At 37.8% G+C, this 12967-nt stretch overlaps 1 protein-coding gene across 1 annotated transcript in view; it reads right to left on the minus strand.

Moving 5' to 3' along the window:
* Positions 1 to 3615: 3615 nt before the first annotated feature.
* Positions 3616 to 12967, minus strand: part of elmo1 (engulfment and cell motility 1 (ced-12 homolog, C. elegans)) — a 99520-nt gene continuing 90168 nt past the window's right edge. The window contains exon 18 of the mRNA XM_028461182.1: positions 3616 to 3783. Within this exon, the coding sequence (XP_028316983.1) occupies positions 3616 to 3783 (168 nt within the window). The remainder of the gene's footprint in view (positions 3784 to 12967) is intronic.

Raw genomic sequence — 12967 nt, forward strand, 5'->3', positions numbered from 1 at the left:
GTGCTTGGGTACGCCTGCTTGTCGGTCTATTGCTGGCGGGGTGGTCATTTTGTCTATATTTGTTGAGTCATTTTGTACATTCACTTTAGGGGCCGCAAAAAATTAGACCATGTGCTGCATTTGGACCCCGGACCACTGGAGTGTCAGAAAAGCTTTTTGTTTTGCTTTAAATGTATACATTTTTGTATTATCTTGCAGGCAGAAAAACCTGATTACAGTTGTGATAATGTTTTGTAATATATACTGTAAATATAGATATAAAGGGTTATGCTGACAAACAATGATGCACTGGGAGGAGAGCCTCATAATGGATGCAGCTTTGCATTCTGATGTGTCTTTGGTGGACGACAGACCAGACTTTGCATGTGTGGACACAGCTTCTGCTGTTTTAGGCGTCTCACCTTGCCTCCTGCGACTGCTGATTTTCCTGAAGCAGGTTCCTTCACACAACCTATTAAGCCTCTGCTGTTTGATCAGCTCCATGATCTCTGGCTGGATCTTTTCTCTCAGCTCTCTGCAGAAGAGAACAAAATCACCATGGAGGATTACTAAAATAGGGTCTTTATGTTTAACAAACCAGTGTACACCTGATATAATACACAACATAAACCACTAACGCGTATCCGTCAGTTTGTAATATTCATTTAAATGAAGTTACTTGAAAAAAAAAGTCATCATGTTTATAAAAGTGTCTCCGGATCTTTTCCTGCTGCATCTTAGGCTCAAACTGCTGTTATTCATTCATGTACCTTCATGCATGTGTCCTGCATACGAATGTACATCAACACAACCCACATGAATTATGCATGCTATCTCCCCAGGCAGCAGTGCTTCCCTTAATCAGTCAAGTTCTTCTTTCTTTCACTTCACCATTTGATCATGTCTTTCCTCAAACACCCCGGATTTTTGCAAGTTTCTGGATTCTTAAAACAGAATTTGTCTTTTTTATTCCGTATTCCTTAGTGATGATCATATTTTTGTCTCAGTTCAGTTGTCTTCTTTATCTCCTTTGAACTTATCTGCTCTGGTTTCCCTGCTTAAGTTATCCGCCTGCGTATTTGCCTTTATGACAATTCCCTTTATGGCTTTGATCAGTAAAAACCACTCTGATGTCTAAGAGGAAACCGCTTACAGATAGAAGCTGCTTCATTCTCTGAAACAAACAGCAAGACTTTGTATTTTTATTAAAGCAGACTCTAAGGCAGACTAAAAGCATGAAGTCAGATTATGCTGTGTAGTAAAGGAACCTGGTATCGGCACGCCATGTAATAAAAGCAGTGAGGCACAAACCTCTGAGTAATGTATTAACAGTATGTCAGTAATGCATTGCCAAGCACAGGTAAAACAGGGAATCAATAATGAATTAAGTAAAGCCACTTAAAAGCAAACTCTAAAGACTGCATTGAAATTAAGCTAAGTATTAGCATTTACCCACAAGTGCATTGACGGCAGGTCTGAATTGATCTAACATGAGAATTGTGAAGCAGGTTTAGTTTTAACACATAAAGACTGTATCTTCAAAAATACTCCATAATCTAAAAATATCGACAAAGTCTGATGCTAAACTTTGATGGTCATACAGAAGCTGTGCTTGTCCCTAAATAGCTTAAGATCAAACCTTGTTAATCCAATTTTTTTTAGTGTGCACAAGATGTCGAAGGCATTTCCCCACCTGTCCATAGAAATAAAAACTATCCAAAGACATTTACTCGATGGAGAGAAAGGACAGGAGTGTGATGGGATCACGTCTGGAGCAGATTAAATCCTCTGTGACTGAGGAGCAGAACATTACGATGCCTAAATAATACCTGAGCTTTCCCTCTTTCACAGGGTTTATCCTCAATTTCTCTTTTCGGAGCATTGGAGAGTGTGATACGTGACATTAGGAAGAACATTTAAATCATCCTCCTTTCACTGTGGCTGCTGACCTTTTAAATTAGAATTACTTTTCCTGATCACTTTATTGTGCCTTAGAGCAGTAGTTCCCACACTTTTCCTGTTTGGAAAATGAAAAATGTTCAGCCCCCTAAAAAGGGGTAAAAACTGTAACCTTTATCGAAAAAAAGGTTAAAAACTTTTTCATTTCCGATATGATACCGATATTGCAGCCTTGCGTATTGGCTGATACCAAAATTGGTCCGATATCATTATACTTTTTTTTTCTCTCTCTCTCTTTTCTTCAATAAAATAATAATGACTTATTTTGTAGTGTGGAATGTTAGAAAAGGTTTGATCAAGTGATGTTACTCAAACAGAGAACAATAGTGAGCAACAGTAGGTATGAGAAAAACTGACCCATTTATTATTAACCAATTGGTTACATACATTTTAACCTTCAACGTAATGTCTACAGTATTCTACAATTGAATGAAATCAATACAAAAATTAATTGAAAGAAAAAAAAAAAAAAAAAAAATTTTTTTTTTAAAAATCTGAAAAAACCGGAAATTTGAATCCTATATTCGTTTTCAGGCTAATATCGGACCAATATTCAATATTGATATTGGATCAGGACACCCCGAAAAAAGTGACTATTCTTCTTTAAAAGTCATGAAATAAGATAAAATGTGCAATCCTATATTTTAAAATAGTTTTTTGAGTCCAAAGAAAAACATTTTTAGGATGATGAATGCACAAACAGATTACAATGCATTTCTCTTCTCCTGAAACACTGTATTAGCCCCACAGAGCAGATGGATGACTAACTATTCTGAATATGTTGTTGATAAATCTTGGGAGTTTTTCTGTCAAAAAAAAAAAGTTTGGTTTGTTATCTCTTCCTGGTAAACCACCACCATTATTGACTGTCAATAGGAAGTAAAACATTCAATGAAACGTACTCTGGTTTGTTTAAAAATGACAATAAAAAAGAATAATTTACCATTTTTCCTTCAAACCTGCTGGTGAAACAGAACTTATCTGAGGAAGAATATGTTTATTTGCTATTATTTAGAGTATTTCCTGCAAGGCAAACACACACGTTTTCATTCCTACTGGAGCAACGGCTAAAATATTAAATATTCTCCTCAATACAACCCTTCTTTAAACCCAGTGGAAACTTAATTTGTGTTAATGTGTGTTTTTTTAGGATTTTCCTACACACACTCACATGCTTTCCTCCTCTACTGGGATCAATTGGCTGCTAAAGTTGGATTTCTACCCTTTGGAATATTGATTCAATAAGCCCTCGGCTCCAAATTGATTACTGGACAAACTCTTTCACGAAAACGATTTTTTAATAGTGCGACCAACTCCATTAAATGCATGCAGAACAAAACAACGTTCTCCATTACAGGACCAGCACTGATCATTCAGTGAATTATAGGCCAGACTTTTGCTCCTATAATGAGCCGGACCGGAATGTTTATGAAGTATTTACTAGAAACGCCATTTGCAGAAAAAGAGATTTTAATGCATATTTTTAATCATCATAAGTAAATGCACAGATTTAACCTGATGCAGGAAAGTAGCTGATATTAGGTTAACATGTGCGAAGAAAGCAAGGTAATGGTCTGCAGCATCTGCATATCAATAGAGGTGATATTTTATATTAGATATATATATATATATATATTAGATATTACCTTTTATTGATACGTATAAAGTGGCTTTTACTCACAAAATGGGCCGCGACTGGAAGTCTTCCTGATTCATCCTTTCAGACTGACGTATCTTCAGGATCTCTGTGTAGCTCAGGTTTTGCAGGCGACTCTTGAACTGGTCCAGGGAATTAGGCTTCAGAGTGAGTGCTCGCATGATCTGCTCCCGCACCACCTGCATTACCTGCACAACCAAACCGCGAAAAAAAAAGTGAGATAACTGTGTGCACAAGAGTCGAGCCTGCACTGAATTCACACAGTGGGAGAAAAAGGAAACCTGCTTCCAATGTTTCAGAGGAGTAAACTGACATCTTCCTCATTACAATTACTGTATGACTCGAGCTGCTTTTAGTGTTTTAGTAAAAAAAAAAAAAGCTTGTAATTGTGATTTGTTGCTGAGTTTTTTTGTTTTTTGTTTTGTGGTTGCAAGGATTCTTTCCTGTCTCTGGATTGGTTATGACAGTTTGTGTGTTTGCAAATATGCAAATTATCAATTGAAAAAAAATCTCCTTTAAACCCATCTCAGTGGGAACAATGTGCTGATATATCTAAAAAACTCAAGACATTCTCCTTTGTGCACGAAAAAGAAAATGCATGATGCACGAATAACAGCTGTGTAATGGTTATATTGGGAATACTGGGTTAAAGAAACAAAAAGTAAGTGCATTTATACATCCAAACACATCGTTTTGCAGACGACCATACCTCTAGCCAAATCTGATGAGAGAAATCAAAGCAAATTGAAATATTTGCTGTTGGTGGTAAAGCTCGTGTCTGGATTAAACAACGTATCTTCATCTTTGTGGTTTCGTCTTGAATAATGTCCGAACTTTAAATATTCATTGACAGCTACGTCTGTTTAGCTCTGTGCTGTCAGGGGATTTGCATTCTGGACCAGCATAGTTTCAATTTAAGCATGATGACACTTCGCCAACATACAAATCTTTTACATTGTTAAGGTATTCAACTGACAGACTGTTTGACCGAGGTTGGAGTGAATAGCGAATGCAGTGATGTTTACAACATTTTTAAATAAGGACATTTAAAGATTCATGCTCCTAGGGAGCAAATGGATTGAATTTTAAATGGACTTCTTAAGGCGCTTTACACTGTGAGCCACATTCAGCCATTAACCCACCCACCCACACAGACACACAGAGCTGCTGTGAAAGGTAGTGTCCTGCTTAAGGACACCTAGGCACAGGGAGAGGTATAGTCAAAAAAAAAAAAAAAAATCCTTGAGGAATAAATAAGAGCATTTTTAGACATCTCGCTGAGCAAGCACAGCTGTTGGAGATGATGTGAAGGTAGATGTGACTTGCAGGGCTACTTGTGGATCCACTCTGATCTGCTGCTGTTTGTCTGTGGGCCGGCAGCGGCTGAGTCACTGGATGGAATCACACTGATGTGACAGGGAGACAAAGTGTCCTTGCATGTACCTCCAGCCTCAGAATGCATTTTAACACTGTTCCATTATCTGTCAAGCCAGGACGAGAATGTGTGCGAATGCCTGCCAAAGCCTTAAAACTACAGATTTTGATGGACATGTGTGTTTTTTTTTTGTATGTTGTACAATTCCTCTTTTATTTGTGATCCTTTCAGCCAAATACAGTCTTACATAATGCTGTTCTGCTTCCATTAACTGAGTGGTGAATACCCATCATCTCCCACCCTCTGGATACTCATTATTCAGACTAACCTAGAGGAGAGCATTAATAACAGGAGTACCATGTGTTTGAAAAAAGGCTTGGCTGAACCTTTCTCCCAACGTTACAAACATAGAAAAACTCAAGACGATGGGGTTTTCAAGGATAATCCTCCATCAGCATCAGATGCATTCTCTGGTGAAATGTGTGAATAAGTGGATTTGTTGCAGCACAAACAGCCTCAGTGCCACGCTCAAAAAGACAGATATACATCAAAGTTTTAGGTGATATTGGGAGTCATTTACCACGAAAAAACAATGTTATTTACTGCAAGAATAAGGCTTCAGTACAGTAAAATTAAAGATTTTTAGTTTACGTACCAAACTCGTGAAATAATAAGTTAAACAACAAAGATTTCCAGTACGGTCAGATTTTTACTTAAGGTAATGAGCAGAGGTGGCAAAAGTACTAGTCTTCAGTACTCAAGTAAAAGTATAGGTACTTGAATAAAGAATGACTCTGGTAAAAGTAAAAGTATTGAAGTTGCTCACTAACATTAAGTAAAAGCAAAAAAGTAGATGCTCCTCAATGTACTGTCCTTAAGTAAAAAAGCAAAACAAATGTAACTAAACCACAATGTTTGCATCTTTTTACATTGTGACATCGATATTGGTTTTTAAAAAGTAAGGAGTAAAAGTAAAAAGTCACCAAAAAAAAAAAGAAAAAATACTCAAGTACAGATACCAGAAAAAACTACAGTGCAGTGACAGAGTATTTGTACTTCGTTAATGTCACCTCTGGTAATGGGTAACTAATCAATGCAGAGATGGAGGCTGATGTTAAAACAGCTGTAAAAGAACAGTTTAACCATCAGCAGTTTAAACAACGAAACAATGAACCTGCGCTCGTTTAGTTTTCAGAAGTATGTTGGTCAGTGTGTGTGTACACGATCGTGCACTGATGACATCACTATTGAAGACATCACTGTTGATGACATCATCAGTGTTCTAAATAACAGAGGTTCCACAGTGTGGATGGGAAATTGATTAAGATATATATATCTATATATTTTCTTTTGGTAGCCAGAACATCGCCAAAATTTAATCGGCTGTTCCTTGTCCCATTATCAACATTTTCTGAAAATTTCATCCGTTCATAAATTTTCAAGTTATTGTGTACGTAAACAGACAAACAAACTGACATAACATACTTTCGAAAACCATTTTTGTTTTGGAAAGTAATAAACAATCCTAATATTCTTGTGTGCAAAGTTATATTGTACAATAATTGAAAGTTTGTTCAAAGCCAACAGAAAAACATGCTATTCATAGAAGTTTGTAGTCCATTGTTGCTGTTTAATTGCTGGACTCGTGTAACTGAGTCACTCACTGAATTAATCCTGTTCACATAAACCACTTAAGTCTGTCTTTGTGTGAGTCTGTCAACAAGTCTCACTATTATTTGTACTGAGCAGCGACTCGCTCGAGGTCATTTTGGAGGTTTTTTTTTTTCTTTTTTGTTGATGACTTTGAATTTGCAGCTCCTGACTCGCACATTTAAATCATCATGTACGATGACTCAGCAGTCAAGCAGTTCTACCAGGATGACAAAGCTGTTTACCACCCAGATGAGTTAGCAGTTAGTTCAAATACTCCTACTGTCATACTGGTTTGTTTTAAGATACTTCTACTGTCATACTGGTTTGTTTTAAGATACTTCTACTGTCATACTGGTTTGTTTTAAGATACTTCTACTGTCATACTGGTTTGTTTTAAGATACTCATACTGTCATACTGGTTTGTTTTAAGATACTTCTACTGTCATACTGGTTTGTTTTAAAATACTTCTACTGTCATACTGGTTTGTTTTAAAATACTTCTACTGTCATACTGGTTTGTTTTAAAATACTCCTACTGTCATACTGGTTTGTTTTAAGATACTCATACTGTCATACTGGTTTGTTTTAAGATACTTCTACTGTCATACTGGTTTGTTTTAAAATACTTCTATTGTCATACTGGTTTGTTTTAAGATACTCCTACTGTCATACTGGTTTGTTTTAAGATACTTCTACTGTCATACTGGTTTGTTTTAAGATACTCCTACTGTCATACTGGTTTGTTTTAAAATACTCCTACTGTCATACTGGTTTGTTTTAAAATACTCCTACTGTCATACTGGTTTGTTTTAAAATACTCCTACTGTCATACTGGTTTGTTTTACGATACTCCTACTGTCATACTGGTTTGTTTTAAGATACTTCTGCTGTCATACTGGTTTGTTTTGTGTCATACTGGTGACAGATTGCCATCCTGTCCTGGAGTTTTATCTGTGTCGTCCCAGAGGAATGTTCATTAGTATTCCTTGTTTGCGGTCATGACTCCAGCAGGAAAACATATTTCATGCCCATGTGGCTACTCTCATGCTAATTAACACTGTGAATATTCATCACATTTAATGCCAACATATGGTCCTTTTTCAACAGGACGACAGGGCATTATGAATATTTTATCTCCGTCCGTCCCTGTTGTCCACACGTAGCTCAGAGAGCACCTTGGCAGAGGTGAAATGTCAGCGCTGAAGCAAACTTTGACTCAGGCTCTAGAAAAGTTTGGCTTTTTAAAGGTAATAAGAGAGGCAAAAATGCCAAAAATAAATAGTTTGTTAAAGGCAGGTTTAAAAACTTTTGCAAACTGGTGCAGAATTAAAATATGGATAATAAAGGATGGTGATAAAGGATAATACTTAGGTAGTTAAAAAAACAGAAAAACCTTTGACTCTCCTCATCACTCTGAACACAGTCAAAAGGTGTTCCCATCATGTGGTTAACAGATCACCGTGTGATGATACGAAGTCTATAAAATAGACAAAAATACTATTTTTGTGTGATAAATGAGCAACAAACACTGTTACGTCACTTAGGTTCCAAAACTCATCAGTGCTTGGACCGTTTTCTACATTTAGAAAAAGAAAATGAGTCGCGGTATTATTACAAAATAATTTTTAAAGCAACTGCTCTGTCATCGCTATATCTCTAATGAAAGCACATGCAATCACATAGTCTTCATACAGTACTTTTTTGTTTTTTGTATTTTTGGCACACAAAATTTCATGGCAATCTATGCAATTACTATGTCTTTACTTATTTATTACATGTGATCAAATAATCATTAAGTATGTATGTTGGTTATTAACCTGATAGTGTAAAAAAGGTAAAAACATGCTAAAAATTAAATGTCTCTTTTTGAATAAGTATTCATCTGATTCTGTGTTAAATGTCGGCATTCAGGTGTAAACCAAACATTTTCAGGCCTTTTGTTAAACCTCAGAGTTAGTCTTTCTTAATAAAAAGGTAAATACAAAAGTGGATTGCTTTGATCGATTTAGATTTCTAAATGAAAAGTAAAGTGGTAAAGTGGTGATGAGTAAATGTAGCTTGAAAGAGCAGAACAAAGCGGCTCTTCTGGGGCCAATTGGAAAACATTACAGCAGCACAGAGAGGTGCATTTACTGAACCGTAGACGATCAATGTGCATGTTTACAGTGTACGTATAATGAACGAGCTCAATACAGCAGAGACGTGGACAAACGCATGCATAGGTCTGTCTCACTTCTTCTTCCCATGAATACTTCCTCACATCATATCTAATGATACAGGGTCGACACCAGCTGTTACCGCTGGCCGTTGTTGTTGCCATATTTAGAATGCACTGCACTGCATGCTGGGACAGACTGTCAGAGCAGCTCTTTTTCCAACGACCACTCCATGTGAGGTGCAGCGCGGCCCATATGGATAGCTGGAGAGCAAGAGTCGTCAGGGAAAAATGCCACTTTCTGTACGTGTGAGAAATGCTGAGGAAAACCAGCGCTGACCTTGGCTCGTGCCCTGCATCGGTTAAATGACAGTTTTATTCCCACAGTCGTTACCTGATAAGTGAACATTCTGCTTTAATTGTCCCTGGGGAAACGAGGCAATTGGTTGTGATTCAACATTAGTTCAACAACATTAAAGCAGGTACTGGTAGTGTTTTGTTCTGAGGGATGATACGACACAGACAGACGGTGAGAGTGTCTCTTTTTGTGCAGATGAAGATGTCAGGAAAACTAAATCATAAACCGTGCCATTAATAATGCAAACATGTTTCCTTTAAGACCTGTACAAGGCTTTTACTTCAGAGGTGAACGAAGCAAGGTTGTCGCCATCGTCTATGGAGGGGGTTGAACAAGCAAAGAGCTTTCAAGAGCATCAAATGGAAAACAAAGCTGAACGTGGTTAGCGTGCTAAAACCACTGAAAGAGTTCAACAAAGAAATAATAGTATGAGTGGCAGCCAAAGTTTGAGAATAACAACGATGGATATTAATGTATTTAGATTTTACTGACAGCAACAGATGTTCTATTGTTATTGTTACTTTGAAAGTGAACGTTACGTACAGTAGGATTCCTGGTGGAAGACGCCAAACATAAAACTAGCAGATTTTAGACGTTTATGTCTCATGGACTTACAGACACTCGTTGTTGAACAACCTAAAACCATCTTTCAAAGGGACTTTCAAAGGTGTCAAACATGTCAAACTCAAGGCCCGGGGGCCAAATCCGGTCCTTTTGAGCATCCAATTTGGCACGCAGGATACAGTAGAAATTACAGAAAACATGAATCAATGTGTAAAAATACCAAGTAATTCAGTGTAGATATCTCAGCCCTTCAAAATACATAAAGTCAATGAATATCTACAATATTTGCCAGGGAATTTTGTGATTTTTTTTTCTCGTTGTTTTGTGTGTTTATATTGTCATTTTGTGTGTTTTTGAAATAATTATGTGTATTTTTTTCTTTTATGATTTTGTTGTTTTGTGTTTTTCTTCTCATTTAATGTGTTTTTGTTTGTCGTTTTGTGTGTTTTTATCATTTTTTATTTTTTCTTAAATTTAGTTCAGTTAATTTTTTGTATTTTTGATGTTGTGCATTTCTCGTATCATTTCTTTGAGTTTTTGTTGTAACATATTTTTCTCGTTTCTTGTGTATTTTTGCTGTTTTTGGTGTTATTTAGCTTTTCTCCTAGCTTTTATCACATGATGGCAGCCATTTTTAATCGTTAATTGTCGAAAAAGAAATCTTTATCTTTTCCAAAATCCTGCAATAATATTAAACATTTTTCACAAATTTTCTGCAAATGTAATAAAAATTTGCTGACAAACTCGAGGAAATTTAAATATTGGATATTGTCTAACTTCCATTACTTTACGTATATCTATAGGGCAGAATAATGTTAAAATTGCTCGTCTTCCCGAACTAAAATTTGGGGCCCACTTGAGATGAAAGTGGTCCGTATTTGGCCTTCGAACTAATAAAAGTTTGACACCCCTGCTGACACCTGGGACACAACCCAATACTGTTGTTGCTGTTGATAAACACCACGGTTAAGTTTTTTCTGTTGTTCTCTATCTTGGTTTTTCTTTTCTGTTTACCATCAGTCTCAACCAGGTTTAACTTTTCCCATTTTCTTCTTTTTTAGGAACAGGAAACACTGTTTATTTTGTCAAATACATTTGACAAAAATCAACATTTCTTCACCTGACAAATGAGTAGAATAAAATTAAATGCAAACATTGACTAAATGACTAAATATGTTTTGAAATATTGAAAGTAATCGAAGAGTTACGAATGTAACAATGGTTCTATGAATCCCCAATGACCGCCAGAACTCAGTGCTTAAAGCACCGCCTCTGGCGGTCAGCAGGGATGAAATAGAACGAAGAGTTACGAATGTACCTATGGTTCTATGAATCCCGAATGACCGCCAGAGGCGGTGCTTTAAGCACTGAGCTCTGGCGGTCAGCAGGGATGAAAGTAATCGACACTTAAATGGCCCATGTTAAGCTAAATCAACTTTTCTGTGCTTTAAACATGATAAAAGTGTTATTTGGGCTTCATACACATGCCCAAAGTGTTTTTTTCATTGATTCCCTCAATCATTAGTTAGAGGGTGATTTGCTCCTTTCTTTCTTAACACCTCGCTCCAATTTGATGACGTGTTCCCACTTTGAATACAAATTTGACGCGGCACTGAGCTGGAGAAGCCACGCCTCCAGGAATCTCTCTGCCGTGATTGACATGTAAACAGACACGCCCACAAAGGTGAGCATTTCAGCGTCCTTCGTGCAGTGCTATGTATGTATTTTCTACAGTCTATATATGTACCGGCGAACGCCCCGCCCCCACGCTCTGTCTGTGTTTATAAAGCAGCATGAGCTCGGCTACGGAGTGGGTGGGAGGAGGGTGGGCCGTCCTCTGGCCCTACGTCACTGTGCCATGAGGAGGAAGTCAGTGTCCCATCTATAGACACGCCCACTCATGAATATACATAAGTAGGCCGCAAATCAGCCTGTTTGTGTAGAGTTGCTCAGAAAGTGACTTTTCAGAGGCTAAAACTCTGGAAAACAGGCGAGTTTGGTAAAATAAACCTCAAATACTATGTTTTTGGGGTTCTTAGAACAAATTTAGATGGGTGAAAAAAAGCATGAAATGGGACCTTTAAGCCAACACATAACTTATGAAATAAAATGATCTTAACTTTTTGTTAAAATATCCAACCAGACGTAATCTGACTGGGAAGTTAGACATGATGCGTGGTGGATCTTGCCTGGTGGCAGAAGGATATTAACTACTGCAACTAAATCATCTACAGATTTAGTCGACTAAAATCCTATTCAACTCTAATTCCAAATGATGAGCGAACTTGCCGCATACAGTATGCACTAACGAGTGACACACCCACATCAAGTCCCTTTAGGACAAAAGAAAAATAAGAGTACTGCAGGGCAGAAGCCAACTCTAAGCTCCCACTTCACATACAGAAAATATTAAAAACCATGAAACCGAAGGCGTGAGCTTCCTAAGGAGCTGTTAGGATGGGACAACAGTATCTGTGTCGTCACTATGTCACACACAGCAAAGCTAACTGTTAACTCTGCATCTCGGTTTGATGCTAATGACGGATGATCTTCTCTTGTCTGGTTAGTGAGCTTTAGAGTCCTGATGTGAGTGGGCTGATGCTGCCACAGATGAGAGAAGCCCCCTTAGGCACACAAACACACTCGTGAAAAAGGAGATGCAGGGAAACAAACACAAGACTGAGAAACCCAGCTGCGCTTTCCAAATATACACACAAACGACGACAATAAAGAAAAAGAAAAACAACACAACCCAAACTTGAGAGAAGCTAGCCAGGACAACACCACAAATTGCTTTTGGTGTACTTACAAGCGCAAACTTGCGGACCGAGTGTGCTTACACATGTGCAAAAACAATGAAAGCAAACCTTGTTAGGAGAGTGGGAGTTGATGCAGCCCAGGCAGATGGATATATATAGCCTGTCTGAATTCTACAATAAAGGTGGAGAGGGGGGAAAGATGAGGAGGTGTGGAGAGCGTGTGGAGGAGAAAAAAAAAAGAAGAGGGACAGAAGAATAGAAATACATTGTCAACAGTGGATGAGGTGAACCTCATATGCAGGTCTTTGAGCAGGAAAATGAGTTGGTTTAACGTGCAAAGCCCTACAGCAGCCGTTGGCATAGGGCAACGCGTGCAAGGTTTCCTCCACCGTTTCCTGAGCTGCTTCCTGGAATCTAAACACAGCAGCCGCCCAAAACCTTTCGGCAGTCACGCTCACCTCTGACACACTGACACCCATTTCATCAATCAAACGGAGGAACTGTCCCC

This window comes from Gouania willdenowi, chromosome 11 (assembly GCF_900634775.1).
Source record: "Gouania willdenowi chromosome 11, fGouWil2.1, whole genome shotgun sequence".
Lineage (NCBI taxonomy): Eukaryota > Metazoa > Chordata > Actinopteri > Blenniiformes > Gobiesocidae > Gouania > Gouania willdenowi.